Genomic DNA, 14,481 nt, shown 5'->3' with positions numbered 1-14,481 from the left:
TCGGTTCCAACTCGATGGCACCTGACAACAACATGCTACCAGAGCTCCTTAACCACTGAGAGTTAGCTAGGAGGAAATTTCATATTGACTCAAACAATACAATCATAATATATTCTAAAGACAAAATAACTGCCTTAAGTGCTATTTGTATTGTTCTATTCCCCCCAGAAATGCAGTACAATAAACTATACAAAGAGATATGAGGAGGCTTCAAAACATTCATGGAAAAATACCATTGTTTTAAATTCTATTTTCCATGAACTTTTTGAAGACACCTCATATACAGGAAACAATTCATAGAGATTCAAATAGCACATAACTGAAACTGTACTGTTACACACTAGTCAGGAAACTGACTTATCCATGGTCATATAATTAATTAGTGGTAGTGCTAGCTCTAATGTTAGTTCACTTTCCATTGTTTCATGGACTCAATACAAATAACTGGAAGACATACATAAATTTTTCCATTATACTAAATTGGGATGTGAAAATCTTTTCATTAAGCAGAAATTCTGCTCTTGACGGACTTAGACTAGTAATTAAATTAGCTTTGTCTGGTAATGCTGGTTAGCCTGCTTGAGAAATCTACAATACTTTAACGCATAAAGTTGTTGTCACTCAATTGTCCTCGGCAGTGAAAAAAAGAGGATTCTATCTGCAGGCAATGCTTCTCAAATTATGCCCATTCTACAAACCCCTGGCATTCTAGAGCATCTCATGATAATTTCCCTGTGGTCAGCAGTCCAGTGCTGATGCTACAGCATTCAAGGCAGATTGGAAAGAGTATGGTCTTTAAAGTCAAAGAGAATTTAGTGAATACCAGTCCTACCACTTCGGATGTAACCTGGACACTTTACTTCATATTTTTGCGCCTGTTTCTCAACTGAGATAGTAAGATAACACTATCCACCTTGGTGGAGTCCTGATGTGGTGCTGTGGGTTAATGCGCTGGACTGCAAAGTCAGTTTGAACTGCAAGGTCAGTGGTTCAAGCTCACCAGACACTCCTCGGAAACCCTATACAGGATCACTATGGGTCAGAATTGACTGGACAGCACTTAACAACAACAATCCATCTCATTGGAAAGACCCCCAACAAGACGGATTAGCACAGTGGTAGCAGCAATGACTGTGAAGTTGGCACAGGACAGGCAGTGCTACATTCTGCTGTGCTGAGGGTGGCTATGAGTCGATGCTGATTCCATGGCACCTAAAAACTACAAAGAAAACCAATAGGATTGACTTGAGATGACAAATACAGTGTTGTACAAGAGTTATGTGAAAGATTAGAAATAAAATAAGGAAAATGTTCACCTATGAGTTTGAAAGAGGGTTTATGGTTTGTAATGCTGAAATATTAATTCCTTTTCATTACATAAAATAGCTCATCTTAAATACAGGCAAAGCAATCAATCTGTGCACAATACTTAGGTCCTTAAAGTTATCATATGAAACTAATATGCCAAGAAAACCCATCCAAAAAGCCCACTTGCCATCAGGTTGATTCGGGCCCATAGAGACCCTCCCTATAGGACAGAGCAGAACTGCTGCCTAGAGTTTCTGAGGCTGTAAACCTTTACAGGAACAGACAGCCTCATCTTTCGCCTGCAGAGTGGCTGGTGAAGTTGAACTTCTGACCTTTTGGTTAGAAGTCCAACATGTAACACACTATGCTACCAGGGCTCCTATGCCAAGTGATTATTGTTGTTAAGTGACATCGAGTTGGTTCTGACACTTAGAGACCCTGCACAGGATCTCCGAGGCATTAAATCTTCTTGGAGCAGAAAAGCCTCATCTTTCTCCTGAGGAGTAACTGGCAGACTCAAACCACAGACCTTGTGGTTTGCAGTCCAGTGCTTATTGTATGAGGCTACCACATTCCCTTACCAAAAGAAATTCAGAACAAATATCTCATGCGGCTTGTAAATACTATGAAAAAACAGACAGGGTTGAGGTTTTACTTTTTAAGTCCTTATAAGTGACATATATCTATAATTGAAATTGATGGCACTTAACAACAACACTGGCCATTTAAGCCAAGAACACAAAGTATTTTATAATTACTCTCAACACACAGCACCTATATCTTTTTATCATTTTAGAGGGCAGTAAACACCTTCATCTGGTAGACCAGCCCATGGAATATTTGTCCTTTTCCTCCTATTTTCTAATTTTTTATATATGTATGTTGTTGTTGCTGTTAAGTGCTGTAGAGTCGGTTCCAACTCATAGCAACCCTGAATAGGGTTTCCAGCAGCTATTGGGTTTGAACTGTGGACCTTGTGGTTCCCAGTCCAGTGCTGATCCCACAGTGCCACACCAGATGTTCATGTGTATACATATATACATACATATGCAGACATACATACAATAGATTAGATTGTATATATAATGTTGTTGGAGAAGAGTATTAATGGTACCACGGACTGCCAGAAAAGCACAAACAGATCCGTGTTGGAGGAAGTGTAGCCAGAATGCTCCTTAGAAGCCAGGATGGCGAGACTTCTCTCATACTTCAGACATGTTGTCAGGAGGGACCAGTCACTGGAGAAAGACATCATGCTTGGTAAAGTGGAGGGACAGAGAAAAAGAGAGAGACCCCCAATGAGATGGACTGGCACATTGGCACCAACAAGGAGCACAAGAATAGCAACACTTATGAGGATGGCACAGACTGGGCAGTGTTTCCTTCTGTTGTACACAGAACCGACTGGACGGCACCTAACAAAGAACTACTGTTACAGTAGTTCCACGAGCTCCAAAAAGTTTGTGAAAAAATTTCATTATCTTCTAATTCCATTTTTTCCATGAACTTTTTTGAAGCTCCCTTGTATAATAACCAGGACTACTTGTTGTTGTTGTTGTTGTGAGGTGCCATCGAGTGGCTACCGACTCATAGTGACCTTATGCATATCACAACGAAACACTGCCCGATCCTGGGACTACTACTCCACCATTATTGCGATTACAACTACTATTTAATACTGAGCCACTGTGTATACTGTTGTTGGTGTTAAAGAGTCATCAAGTCAATTTCGACTCATAACAACCCTGTAGAGTGTTTCCAAGGAGCAGCTGGAGGGATTGATGCGCGAACCCCATGGTTAGCAGTTCAGTGTTAATCCTATAGCTCCACATCAGGACTTTATTGTGTATACTTGTTGCTGAGTGCCGTTGAGTCGGTTCCAACCCATAGAGACCCTGTACAGGGTTTCCAAGGCTGTCAATCTTTATAGGAGCAGAAAACCTCATCTTTCTCCCACAGAGCGGCTGGTAGTTTCAAACTGCTGACCTTGCTGTTCGCAGCCCGATTCGTAACCACTACACTACCAGAGCTACTAGACCCTTTTAAAAGTGTAACTCATCTGTTGTTGTTGTTAAGTCCTGTTGAGGCAGTACCAACTCATAGCAACCCTGTATAAGGCTTTGGAGGAGTGGATGGTAAGTTTGAACCTCCGTCCTTATGGTCAAGTGCTTATCCAACAGTGCTACACCAGGACTCTGTTACTCATCTGAGAAGGTTAGAAAAATGATCCCCTATATACCTTTAAAACACTGATCAGAATGACTGAGGAAAAGCTGTGAACTAAGCTATGGTCTACAGGCAGTTTATGTTGTTGTTACGAGTGCTGTTAAGTCAGTTCTGACTCCCAGTGACCCTGTATAGTTTCCAAGGAAGAGCTGGTGGGTTTGAACCACCAACCTGTGATTAGCAGTGCAGTGCTTATCCTACAGAGCCACACTAGGACTCCATGTAATTTATAGCATAGTTTATGCATATAGGTTTTTAATTTGCTCACATATATTAGATAAATTGAAAGTATCTGCTGGAATTACTCAAAGGTAATCATAAATACCTCCAAGTGGATTTTGTAACTGAATTGCTATATAAATTTAAATACCATACTTTCATGCTGCAATTTAAATACTCACATGGTGTGCCTTGTCATAATTCTAATAAGCAAGTCAAAAGAATAATCTTCACTGAATTTGTATCCAAAGTGATAAAAAAAGAAAGAAAGAAAGAAAGAGCATTCTGTCAACTCCCCTATCAACTGGTCCTACACACCGAGCACCAAATACAAAATATATTACACACATTTCTCAACAGCATCTAGCTAGTTCCATTCTTTAATTACGTTATTTCAAACACATAAATCAGAGTCAATTCTCAAACTAAGTGGAATAAAATTTCATTTTGCAGTCTTTAAAGAATAAAATGTTTAAAAATCACTCCTCCTCACACAGGGCACCAATAAATACATAATTCCACCTCCTGAAGAATCCACACAAGTGTTTATAGTGTTCTTCTTTCCATTTTTCTGTATATCAAATTGAATAAAATTTTTATCAAACTGAAAACTTGGACAACACTCCTATCAAAAGAAATAACCCACTTCTAATATATATGACACCTTTCTTCCCATGGAGTATAAAACTAGTGTGGCATTGTAGGATAAAACCTGGACCACAAGGTAAGTGATTCAAAACTTATCAACCACACCTTAGAAACCCTATACAGGGTCCCTTATGAGTCAGAACCAACTGACAGCACGTAACAACATTAGCTTACTCAGCCTCACAGTACGCATTATTTACTGAGTAAGCAGACTCTTGGTATGGCGTTGTAGGATAAGCGCTAAACTAGGAGCCACAAGGTCAGCAGTTCAAACCAGGAGTCGTTCCTTGAGAACTCTGTATAGGGTCTCTTAAGAGTCAGAACAGATTTGGCGGCACTTAACAACGATCAGTGTAAAAACTGCCCTAATGGCACAATGGCTAAAGCATTTGGCTGCAAACAGCAAGGCTGGTCTCTCTATGGGAAAAAGATGTGGCACTCTGCTTCTATAAAGACCTGCTGTTGTTAGGTATTGCGGAGTCCATTCTGACTCACAGTGACCCTGTACATGGTTTTTGCAGCTGTACATCTTTATGGGGGCAGAAAGCCTCATCTTTCTCCCACAGAGTGGCTGGTGGGTTTGAACAGGCAAACTTGTGGTTATCAGCCCTGTGCTTACCATACAGCATCACCAGCACTCCTTTATGAAGATTTACAACCCTGGAAACCCTATGGGGCAGTTCTAGTACATCCTATAGGATCACTATGAGTCAGAATTGATAGCAAGGAGTTTTTGAATAATCAGTGCATTGAGTAATCTGTAGTGTGACAAAGGAAATACAGGATCTAGTACTGTCTTCAGGGAGTTGACAAATTATCTCTATAAAGGAAGAAAAATGAAGTTTATGAAATAATGCCCTTGTTGGGAATTTTACAATGGCAGAAATGAAACTAAATTTCCTGGCTAGACTCTACACTGCTGCCACTGGATTAATTGGAGTTCTTGTGTGGCACCATAGGATAAGAATTAAGGGTCATTTTGAATCTCAAGGTTGGCAGTTCAAACTCAGCAGCAGCTCCTTGAAAACCCTATACAGGGTTGCTACGAGCAGGAACCAACTCAATAGCACATACCAACAACAACATATAGGATCTCCTACACTGTAAATCTTTACAGAAGCAGAGAGTCTCATTTTTCTTCTGAGGAGGAGCTGATGGGTTTGAACTGAGGACCATGAGGTTAACAGTCCAGTGCTTATCCGACAGTGCCACCAGGGCTCCTTCCCTTATAGTACCCACTAAATTAAACAGATTTCAAAATTAGTCAAAGTCTAAGTAATTTGTAGATCATGTACACTGATCCTTCTACATGTATGACCACAAAAACTACTGGTGGTTTCCAATGCCCTGAATGTACTCAAAGGAAGGTACATGCATTCTCTGAATGGACCACTTTTTGATACTTCTTGCCCTGATAATGTCCTGTTTCCTAGAGAAGTCACTATTACCTTTGGCCACCAGTATTAACCTACTCTGAGGAAACAACTTCTATATCCTCAAAACTAAACAGAAACCTCCAAAAAAGCGTAGTGAATTAAGAATTTTAATTGTATTAACTAGAGGAGTAAAACTGATATTATCTTCTGAATCTTCAAAATATAAATGAAGTCATCTAAGATCCCACATTTCCAGTGGTCCTGGAAACTTCCTTGATGTGTCTCCTCTTCTGATTTATCTTTGTGTAATACTAGAGCAACCATCATAGTGGGATTGTTTTCGTTATTAAGTGCCATCCAGTCAGTTTCAGTTCATAGCAACCCTGTATATGGTTTCTGAGGAGCGGCCAATGGGTTTGAACTGCCAATCTTTCCGTTAGCAATGTAGTGCTTATCCTACCATGCCACATCAGAATTCCAAAGACACGCAGCCTCTCCATCAGGAAATCAAACCCCAGTCTCTCACGTGACAGACAGGGATACTTACCATTAAACTAACGGGTGAAAGGGAGCAAAATTGCTAAGATTAGCAATTGTTTACCAACCTGTGATCTTCCTGTTGCCTTCACAACTCTACTGACACAATTTTCTAAATGAAACTATATCAAGCAACAGCTTTATTCTACTCGTCAGCCTCTGGGACTAATTACTATATATGTTTAAGTGCTGGACTGCTAGCAGTATAAAGTTTGATGGTTCAGACCCACCCAGAAATGCCTCATAAGTAAGATCTGTGGATATGCTTAAAAAGGTCACAGGCTTCAAAACCCTATGGAGCAGTCTACTCTACATCCATGGGGTCAGCAGGAGAGCCAATCAACCCACAGCAACTAATGACATTACCTTTTGAAACGTATCCCTATCAAAACTGCTCCCAAACTCTGAGAATCGTCTACTATGCACTTGAGGAAATCTAGAGAACTAATTTCCGACGTCACTGAACTGAGTCACATCAAACAATAGCAAATCTAGATCTCATTAAAAGTTACTGTTTAAATTGTATTCAGACGTCAGAAAGACAAGCCCCCACAGCCCAATCACAAATACTGCAAATGTATTACAGCTTCAAATGCTGTCCCAACTTTTCAAGCTTTAGGGCTCTCAGTCACTAGGAGATTCACCACAAACTGACCAAAAGAAATGAAGGGAAAAAAGGAATACATTAGAATCAACACCAGGTAGGATTTGCCAATGACAAGAACAAAGCAGACAGACAGTAAATCCTCCAGCTAACTACAACGCACATCAGAGCAGAACCAGAGTTACCTAAACCAACATTATGCACTGCCAAAGAACGGCCGATCATTCTTTAAAAGTTTAAGTCCACCAACCATTTTTAATGTATAAACGTAACGCTGCAAATTACTATACGGAAAGGCAACATCCTAAACAGATCTTCGGCAAGGAGCCTCTCGGCTAAGAGCATCACACAAAAGACAGGAACAAACATAAACACGTTCTGGGCCTTCTCTGATCCAGGCCCTGTGTTGGGGTCTATGCTCCAGATCCCAGCAGCAGGGAGGCAAAGGGAGCCGGGGAAGAAGGGGAATGGTGCGGTGCGATGGGCCAGGAATTGAGGGGCAAGGAGGAAAGGGGCAAGCGCTGCATAGAGGAAGCCGACAGCAGCCAGCGAACCAGCGTCAGCGGCTTCCAAGGCCGGCGACACCCTAGGGCCTGCAGCAGGCCAGGCCCTCCCAGCCCTGTCCCGCCTCCTCACCTCCCTCACGTCCTGCAGGCACTCGAGCACCGCCAGGTTGTTGCTCCAGGTGTGCTTGGGGCACACACGGGTCACATCCTCCCTGCAGAACTCTTCCTCTGCCAGCTTCCAGCCACCACCAGGCCCTGCTCCGCCCCGCCGGGCCGAAGGCCCACCCGCCGGGAACAGCGGCTGAGGCGGTTGCTGCTCCTGCTGCTGCTGCTGCTGCTGCTGGAGCTGAGATGACTGAGGCAGCTGCTGAACTGCCGGCCCGCCGCCTCCAGCCTTCCCTACGAAAGGCACAAAGTTGGCCACTGGGCCCTGGCCCTGGCCCTGGCTGTGGATGCTCTGGCCTGGGAATTTCTGGTCCACGGCCGCGACGAAGAGCAGCAGCTGCAGCACCGCCGACAAGCGGAACATCCTCCGTACACGTCCACACGCCGCCATCTTGGATCCACGGCGAGCTCGACGCACCCGCCCGGCGCCGCGTATTTAAATGAGGGGAGGAGATTCGAAACGTGTGCCGGCGTGGCCCAACCTCGCCCCGCCCCAGCCGGCTCCAACCTGGGATCTTGGAGTCTGGAACCTAGCGAGGGAGGTGCCCTGCTGCAGTGGGTCTACATACCCAACCTCGGCTGGCGGGGAAGTAGCGCTCTTGACCAGGGGAGTTGCTATTACTTTGTAAAATTTCTGATTAGGGTAGCTTTGTCTAATTTCCTTGGTTGTCGTCTCAGTTAAATAAACTGAGGTTACCACACCAAGATGGCCGGTAAAGTATGTCGCTGGCGCGTAGACTTGGAGGGGGCGGGAAAGCAACTTTACGTATATGAAAGCGAACTGTACACACAACTGGGAGGATTCCGAAAATGAACATCTGCTCTCGCATGTCACCTCTTTGCCTTCCATCTGCCTGAAAAGTCTTTCTAACCCTGGGAGCAAGTCAAACCGTATCAACACGTGTTCCTGGGTCGCAAAACCTGGATTCTAATCCTTGCACTTTGGTAAACGATAAGTCTCAACCTCACTTTACATCATTTTTCTCTGAAAAAAGACGAAAATCTCTAACTTAAAGTGTAATTGTAAGCAATAGAAATCATAAAGAAAGTGCCGGCCTACGGTTTCTAGACCTGGCGATCCCACGTGTTGTCGAGTAGAAGTATTCTATAGGGTTTTCTTGGCTGTTATCTTAATGGAAGCAGAGCAGCAGGCAAATTCCTCTTTACTACAGTCGGGTGGGTTGAAACCATCAAGCTTAAGGCTAGCAATGGAGCACAAACCTATTTGCATCACCTCAAGACCCCAGCCCACAATAAACAAAAACAACAACCCATTGTTGTTGAGTTGATTCAGACTCTTGGCAACCCAGGATTGCAGAGTAAAATTAACTGCCCCATAGGATCCAGGAGTCCTGCTGTGGCGCTGTAGCATAAGCACTAGACTGCAAGGTTGGTTTGGACTGCAAGGTCTGCAGTTCTAACTCACCACCTATAAAAGGGTCGCTATGAATTGGGACTGGCTCCGTGGCACTTAACAACAGTAACAAACTTTACAGAAGCATCCTGCCACATCTTTCTCCCTCTCTTGGAGTATGTTTGTGTATGGCAGGGAGAAGAGGGGGGCAGGGATTTGAGCTCTGACCTTTCCATTACCAGCCAAGCACTCAGTTACTGTGTCCCCAGAGCTCTCAACAGGAAAATTCATGCAGCATCTTTTCAGCAGAGATTGGTTGTTTTCACCTCACTCCAGTGACCACTATTCTTAGGAGGAAAGACATCTTCCCAGATTGTCTTAACATCCACTGTCATTGAGCCATGCTGAGTTGGGTTCAAAAATCGCTGGTGGCACAGTGGTTAAGCACTTGACTGAATATTGAAAGGGTGGACATTTTGAAGAACTCACTAGCTGCTACTAGGGATAAACATGTTACAGTTTGCTTCCTTAAAAATGTACAGCCTTGGAAGCCATCTAGAGGTAGTTCTACTCTATCCTATAGGATTGCTCTCAGAACCAACTCACTGGCAGTGTGTGGATTGGGGTGAGGTGGAGAGGGGGCTTCTGATTTAACAGGAAATTCACAGCAATGTTCAACAGTTCTGCAGAGTTGGTCCTGCCAGATGGGATCAGAATTCTTGGGTCTTCCTGTTGTCATGGTATACCTTATCCTACCATGCCAATGGAGCACATCCCAAATAGAAGTCAGGCTATACTAATGACAACTTGGGACTTGTGCTCCTTATCAGTCATTCATGTTTAAAGATGCAGCTTCTATTCTCCTAAGCCACAAATGAGCAGTGAAGACCAGATCAGACATGATTAGAACCTGAGAAGTTGGGTGGAGCTTCAGAGACCCAAAAAGGAGTTCCTGGCGCTTATAGAATAAGCACTAAATTTCAAGGTTGGCAGTTTCAAACCCATCAGTTACTCCTTGGAAACCCTAGACAGGGTCACTAGGAGTCTAGACTGACTCAGTGACACTTAACAACAACAAAATGAGACTATTCTTGGACCACAGACTCTACCCACTATGGATAACAACATGGGAATGAGAGAGTATCAATCACCCATGCTTACTGCTATAAAATTGTTCTGAGATTACTGCCAACATTGAGTGTTGACTAAGGCAATCCAGGGTAGACAAGATAAATGTATGTGTTCATCAGCAGACACCGTGACATATTTAGTTTTTAGTTAGGCTAGAAACAGCAACAGAAGTCTTCCAAAAAAGTCACTAGGAGCCATTAGTTTATAATGCTGGGTCTAGCTACAGAAAACAAGTAGGACATTATTTTTAATCTGTTTAAGACTAGAAATTGTCAATCTGCTCAGAGAAGTCAGCAGTTGCCCATCTCTCAGTCTGCATGGAGGAAATCCTATACCCAGCCACAGAGTGCTTCTGGAGATAGGGAAGAGTATGTATACCTATCTTGAAATCATAGAGATGAAGAAGCAAGAACCCGAGAGAAATCTGGGAAACTGGCCAGCTCAGGCTGTATTAGATAGATTCAGAGGCTATGCAAGTCCTACACCAGCGGGCAGACGGTTGACCACTTCAGGTCTCCTGACCTCATTCACTTTGTTTTTTGGGTTTGTTTTTTGCAGAGGCAAGAACAGTGCAGAACCAGGCAGTGTTTTGTTCTGTTGTCCATAGGGCCGCTATGAGTTGGAATGGACTCTACAGCACCTAACAGCAACAACTAACAACACGGATGGGGTAAGAGTGTGTTGGAGCTAGGAGGTGTTGTTGTCAGGTGCCATCCAGTCGGTATTAACTCATAGTGACCCTAGGCACAACAGAATGAAACACTGCCCAGTCCTGGGCTAACCTCACAATGGTTACCATGTTTGAGCCCAATGATGCTGCCACTTTGCCAATCCATCTCGCTGCGGGGTCTTGCTCTTTTTATCTGACCCGCCACTTTACCAAACATGGTATCCTTCTCCAGCGACTGGTCCCTCCTGGTATGAGAAACAAAGTTTGGCTATCTTGGCCTCTAAGGAGCACTCTGGCTGTATTTCTTCCAAAACAGATCTATTGGTTCTTTTGGCAGTCCATGGCACTTTCAATATTCTCTTCCAACACCATAACTCAAAAGCATTAATTCTTCTACGGTCTTCCTTATTCACTGTCCAACTTTCGCATAGATATGAGGTTATTGAAAATACCATGGCTTGGGTTAGGCGCACCTTAGTCCTCAAGCTGACATCTTTGCTCTTCAACACTTTAAAAAGGTCTTGTGCAGCAGATTTGCCTAATGCAATACATCATTTGATAATTATGTGCTAGATCTAGGCTATGTCTAGGACTTCATTTAATGTTAGGGTTATGGTTAGGACTAGGGTTAGTGTCGGAGTCCTGGTGTGGTGCTGTAGGATAAGCACTGGACTGCAAGGTCAGTTTGAACTGCAGTATTGGTGGTTCAAACACACCAGTCACTCCTTAGAAACCCTATACATGGTTATTATGAGTCAGAACTGACTCAATGGCACTTAACAACAGGTTTAGTGTTAGGGGTAAGGGTTGGGCTAGGATAAATCTTGCTCTAGTTTTTAGGGTTACAGTTGGGTTTTTTTTTTCTCTTGCTTTCCACTTGATTTCTGAGAGGAGTCCTGGTGTGATGCTGTAGGATAAGCACTGGACTGCTAACCACAAGTTTGGTGGTCAAACCCACCAGCCACTCCTTGGAAACCCTATACAGGGTCACTATGACTCAAAAGTGACTCATGGCACTTAACAACAACAACTTGATTTCTGTTTCATTTGGAAGTTCTACAACTACATTATTCCCTCTTTTTACTTGATGCTTTGTTGTTGTTGTTGCAAACCAGTATCTCTGATTCCCTATTTACAGTCTTGCCTGCAAGCCACTGTATCGGCAGCTGCTTGCAAAAGCTCAAGATGGCTGCACCACTCCACCATTCCTAATAGGCTGCCTGGTTTTTCCTCTCTCTCACTGCTCCTGTTCAGCTGCTTCTTCCAGTCAGCACTCAATCCACCTCTCCATCCTGTCCTCTGATGCTCAAGGGTCCAGGATCACCATCTGGATCTGTTTCACTTGGTCTCCCGTGTTTGGGTTGCAGACTGTCAACTCAGTGCATCTGCTTACTCTGCCATCTTGCCTTGGAAGCCCCCTCACAGAATTTCCAATATAAATATTAATATAAAATTTCAATATAAAGAGATATCCTATATCACAAACTAGGAATTCATTATACCCTTGGATTCCTTAAAAGAAGGCAGTTCAAACTCACCAGCCACTCTACTGGAGAAAGTTGAGACTTTCTGCTCCCATTAAAGTTTGCAATCTTAAAAAGAGTGACTAGGAATCCAAATCGACTTGAGGGTAGTGGGTTTGCTTTGGTTCCTGATCATCACTTTCCTAATTCATTCATTCAGTAGGTATCTGCTGAGTTTTATTTTGTTAATTTTTTGTTTGCTAGGCATTTTGGCACAGCACATCAACCCTGTTATTGTTGTTGTTAAATGCTGTCGAGTCCGTGTCAACTCAGCGAGCCTGTATAAGGTTTCTGAGGAGGGGCTGGTGGGTTTGAACAGCTGATGATGTAGTTCAAAGTGCAGTGTTTAAGTGATGCCTGAGATGGAGGCAGAGACAATGACCTGGAGAGATGGAGCAGCTGGGGACTTTAGACCCAGAGAGGGAGAGGAGCTGTGTGTTGATGACTATGGAGCAGGCTTGTAGTGTCCACCCTTTTGGTTGGTTGATGATGCATGGAGGGGATTGTAATCATGGCAATGAAATAATATATGAGAGGATGAATGTAGAATGAATGTTCTCCCATGTAAAGTATCACATAATTCACAATAAAACATTAAAAAAAAAAAGTCCAGTGCTTATCCAAAAGCACCACACCAAGAGTCCGGACCAACCCAAATAAACCCTAAACATGTCTCAATGGGACCCAGGTAATTCACCAATACTCTATAAGCAGGAAGCATTACCTTGTTTGGACTAATGATACCATCCAGAGCATCTATAATTTTTCATTCACATAGTCCAACATTAAATTAAAATTATGCAACAAAACTGAAGTAAACTGCACTCAAAACTCAAATTAATAAACAAAACCGCAATGATAAAATAGGCACAAAACCAAATCATGTATGATTTAGATATTGGTTCTGACTCATAGTGACCCTGTATAAGGTTTCTAAGGAGTGACTGGTAGGTTGAACTGTTGAGCCTGCAGTTCAAACTGACCTTGCGGTCCAGTACTTATCCTGCAAAACTGCTAATATACTCTAGAAAATAAAAAATTGAATAGAAAACTGGAATCTACATTTTAAAAAATCAAATGGGCATCCTGGGACTTAATTGAAGATTTTTTTTGTGACTTTAACATCAGCCTGGATATGGCTGATGAACAACATCAACTTATAGTTTCAAGAATTTTAGTGAATCCCAAGCACGATAAGAAACAAAAAGAAGCACATCTTGATATATCACAGTCGAACTGCTTAAAATAAAGAGAAAGTCTTAAAAGCAAAGGATATATATATATATATATGTAAATTTTTTTAAAGGCACATTGTCTTAGTTATCTAGTACTACTATAACAGCAGAATCCTGGTTTGACATTGTGGGTTAATGAGCTGGACTGCAAGATGGGTTTGAACCACACAAGCTCACCAGCCGTTCCTTGGAAACCCTATACAGGGTCTCTATGAGACAGAGTTGACTCGACAGCACATAACAACAATAACTATAATAGAAAATACCACAAACAGAAATTTATTTTCTCAGAATTTAGAAAGCTAGAAGTCTGAATTCAGGGAATCAGCTGTGGGGGAAGGTCCTGGTTTCTTTTCAATATCTATGGGCCCAGCAATCCTTGAAGGTTCCATGTATTTCGGCATCAGTCTTCCCCTGGGTCTAGGAGGTTCTCAGCATAGGGTCCCAAAGGATGTGTTCCATTGCTGCCTCTTCTTTCTTGGTGGTAGTCTGGTCTGTCTGCAGGTTTTCTCTCCTATTATCTCTTGTAAGATTTAAAGGTGATACAGGCCACACCCCTGGACAAAACCCTTATAGGGTTTTACCTTAGCAAGCAAGGGTGCTATATCTTACCCTAAACCTCTTACAGTTGCTTGGCTGATTAGAACCCAACATGGGGGGTGATTACACTACTTAACTGCCCAAACACTAAAGAATCATAGTCTAGCCAAGTTGACACATACTGTGGGAGACACTATTCAAGCCATGATATGCATTGTCGCCAAAGAAATTAGTAAGACTATGGAATCCAGAAAAATAATGAAATAATATCATTGAAATATTGAAGGGAAAATAAATAAAAAAAACCCCACAAAATTCCATGCTAATCTAGAGTTCTATACTCTGAAGAATTGCCCTTCAAAAAATGAAGGAGATGTTTATTGATGGTGCGTGGAAGGGATTGTAATCATTATAATGAAATAAAATACTGATGATCCGC

The 14,481-nt window shown here is 42.6% G+C and overlaps 1 protein-coding gene across 1 annotated transcript in view; it reads right to left on the bottom strand.

Moving 5' to 3' along the window:
• The window catches only part of GLG1 (golgi glycoprotein 1), a 168,457-nt gene extending 160,477 nt beyond the window's left edge, over window positions 1-7,980 (bottom strand). Inside the window, exon 1 of the mRNA XM_006860310.1 lies at window positions 7,555-7,980. Coding sequence (XP_006860372.1) covers window positions 7,555-7,980 — 426 coding nt within the window. The remainder of the gene's footprint in view (window positions 1-7,554) is intronic.
• Between the last annotated feature and the right edge of the window lie 6,501 nt (window positions 7,981-14,481).

The sequence above is a fragment of the Chrysochloris asiatica genome, unplaced genomic scaffold (genome assembly GCF_000296735.1).
Source record: "Chrysochloris asiatica unplaced genomic scaffold, ChrAsi1.0 scaffold00037, whole genome shotgun sequence".
Classification (NCBI taxonomy): domain Eukaryota; kingdom Metazoa; phylum Chordata; class Mammalia; order Afrosoricida; family Chrysochloridae; genus Chrysochloris; species Chrysochloris asiatica.
This window is presented reverse-complemented; position numbering and strand designations above follow the sequence as displayed.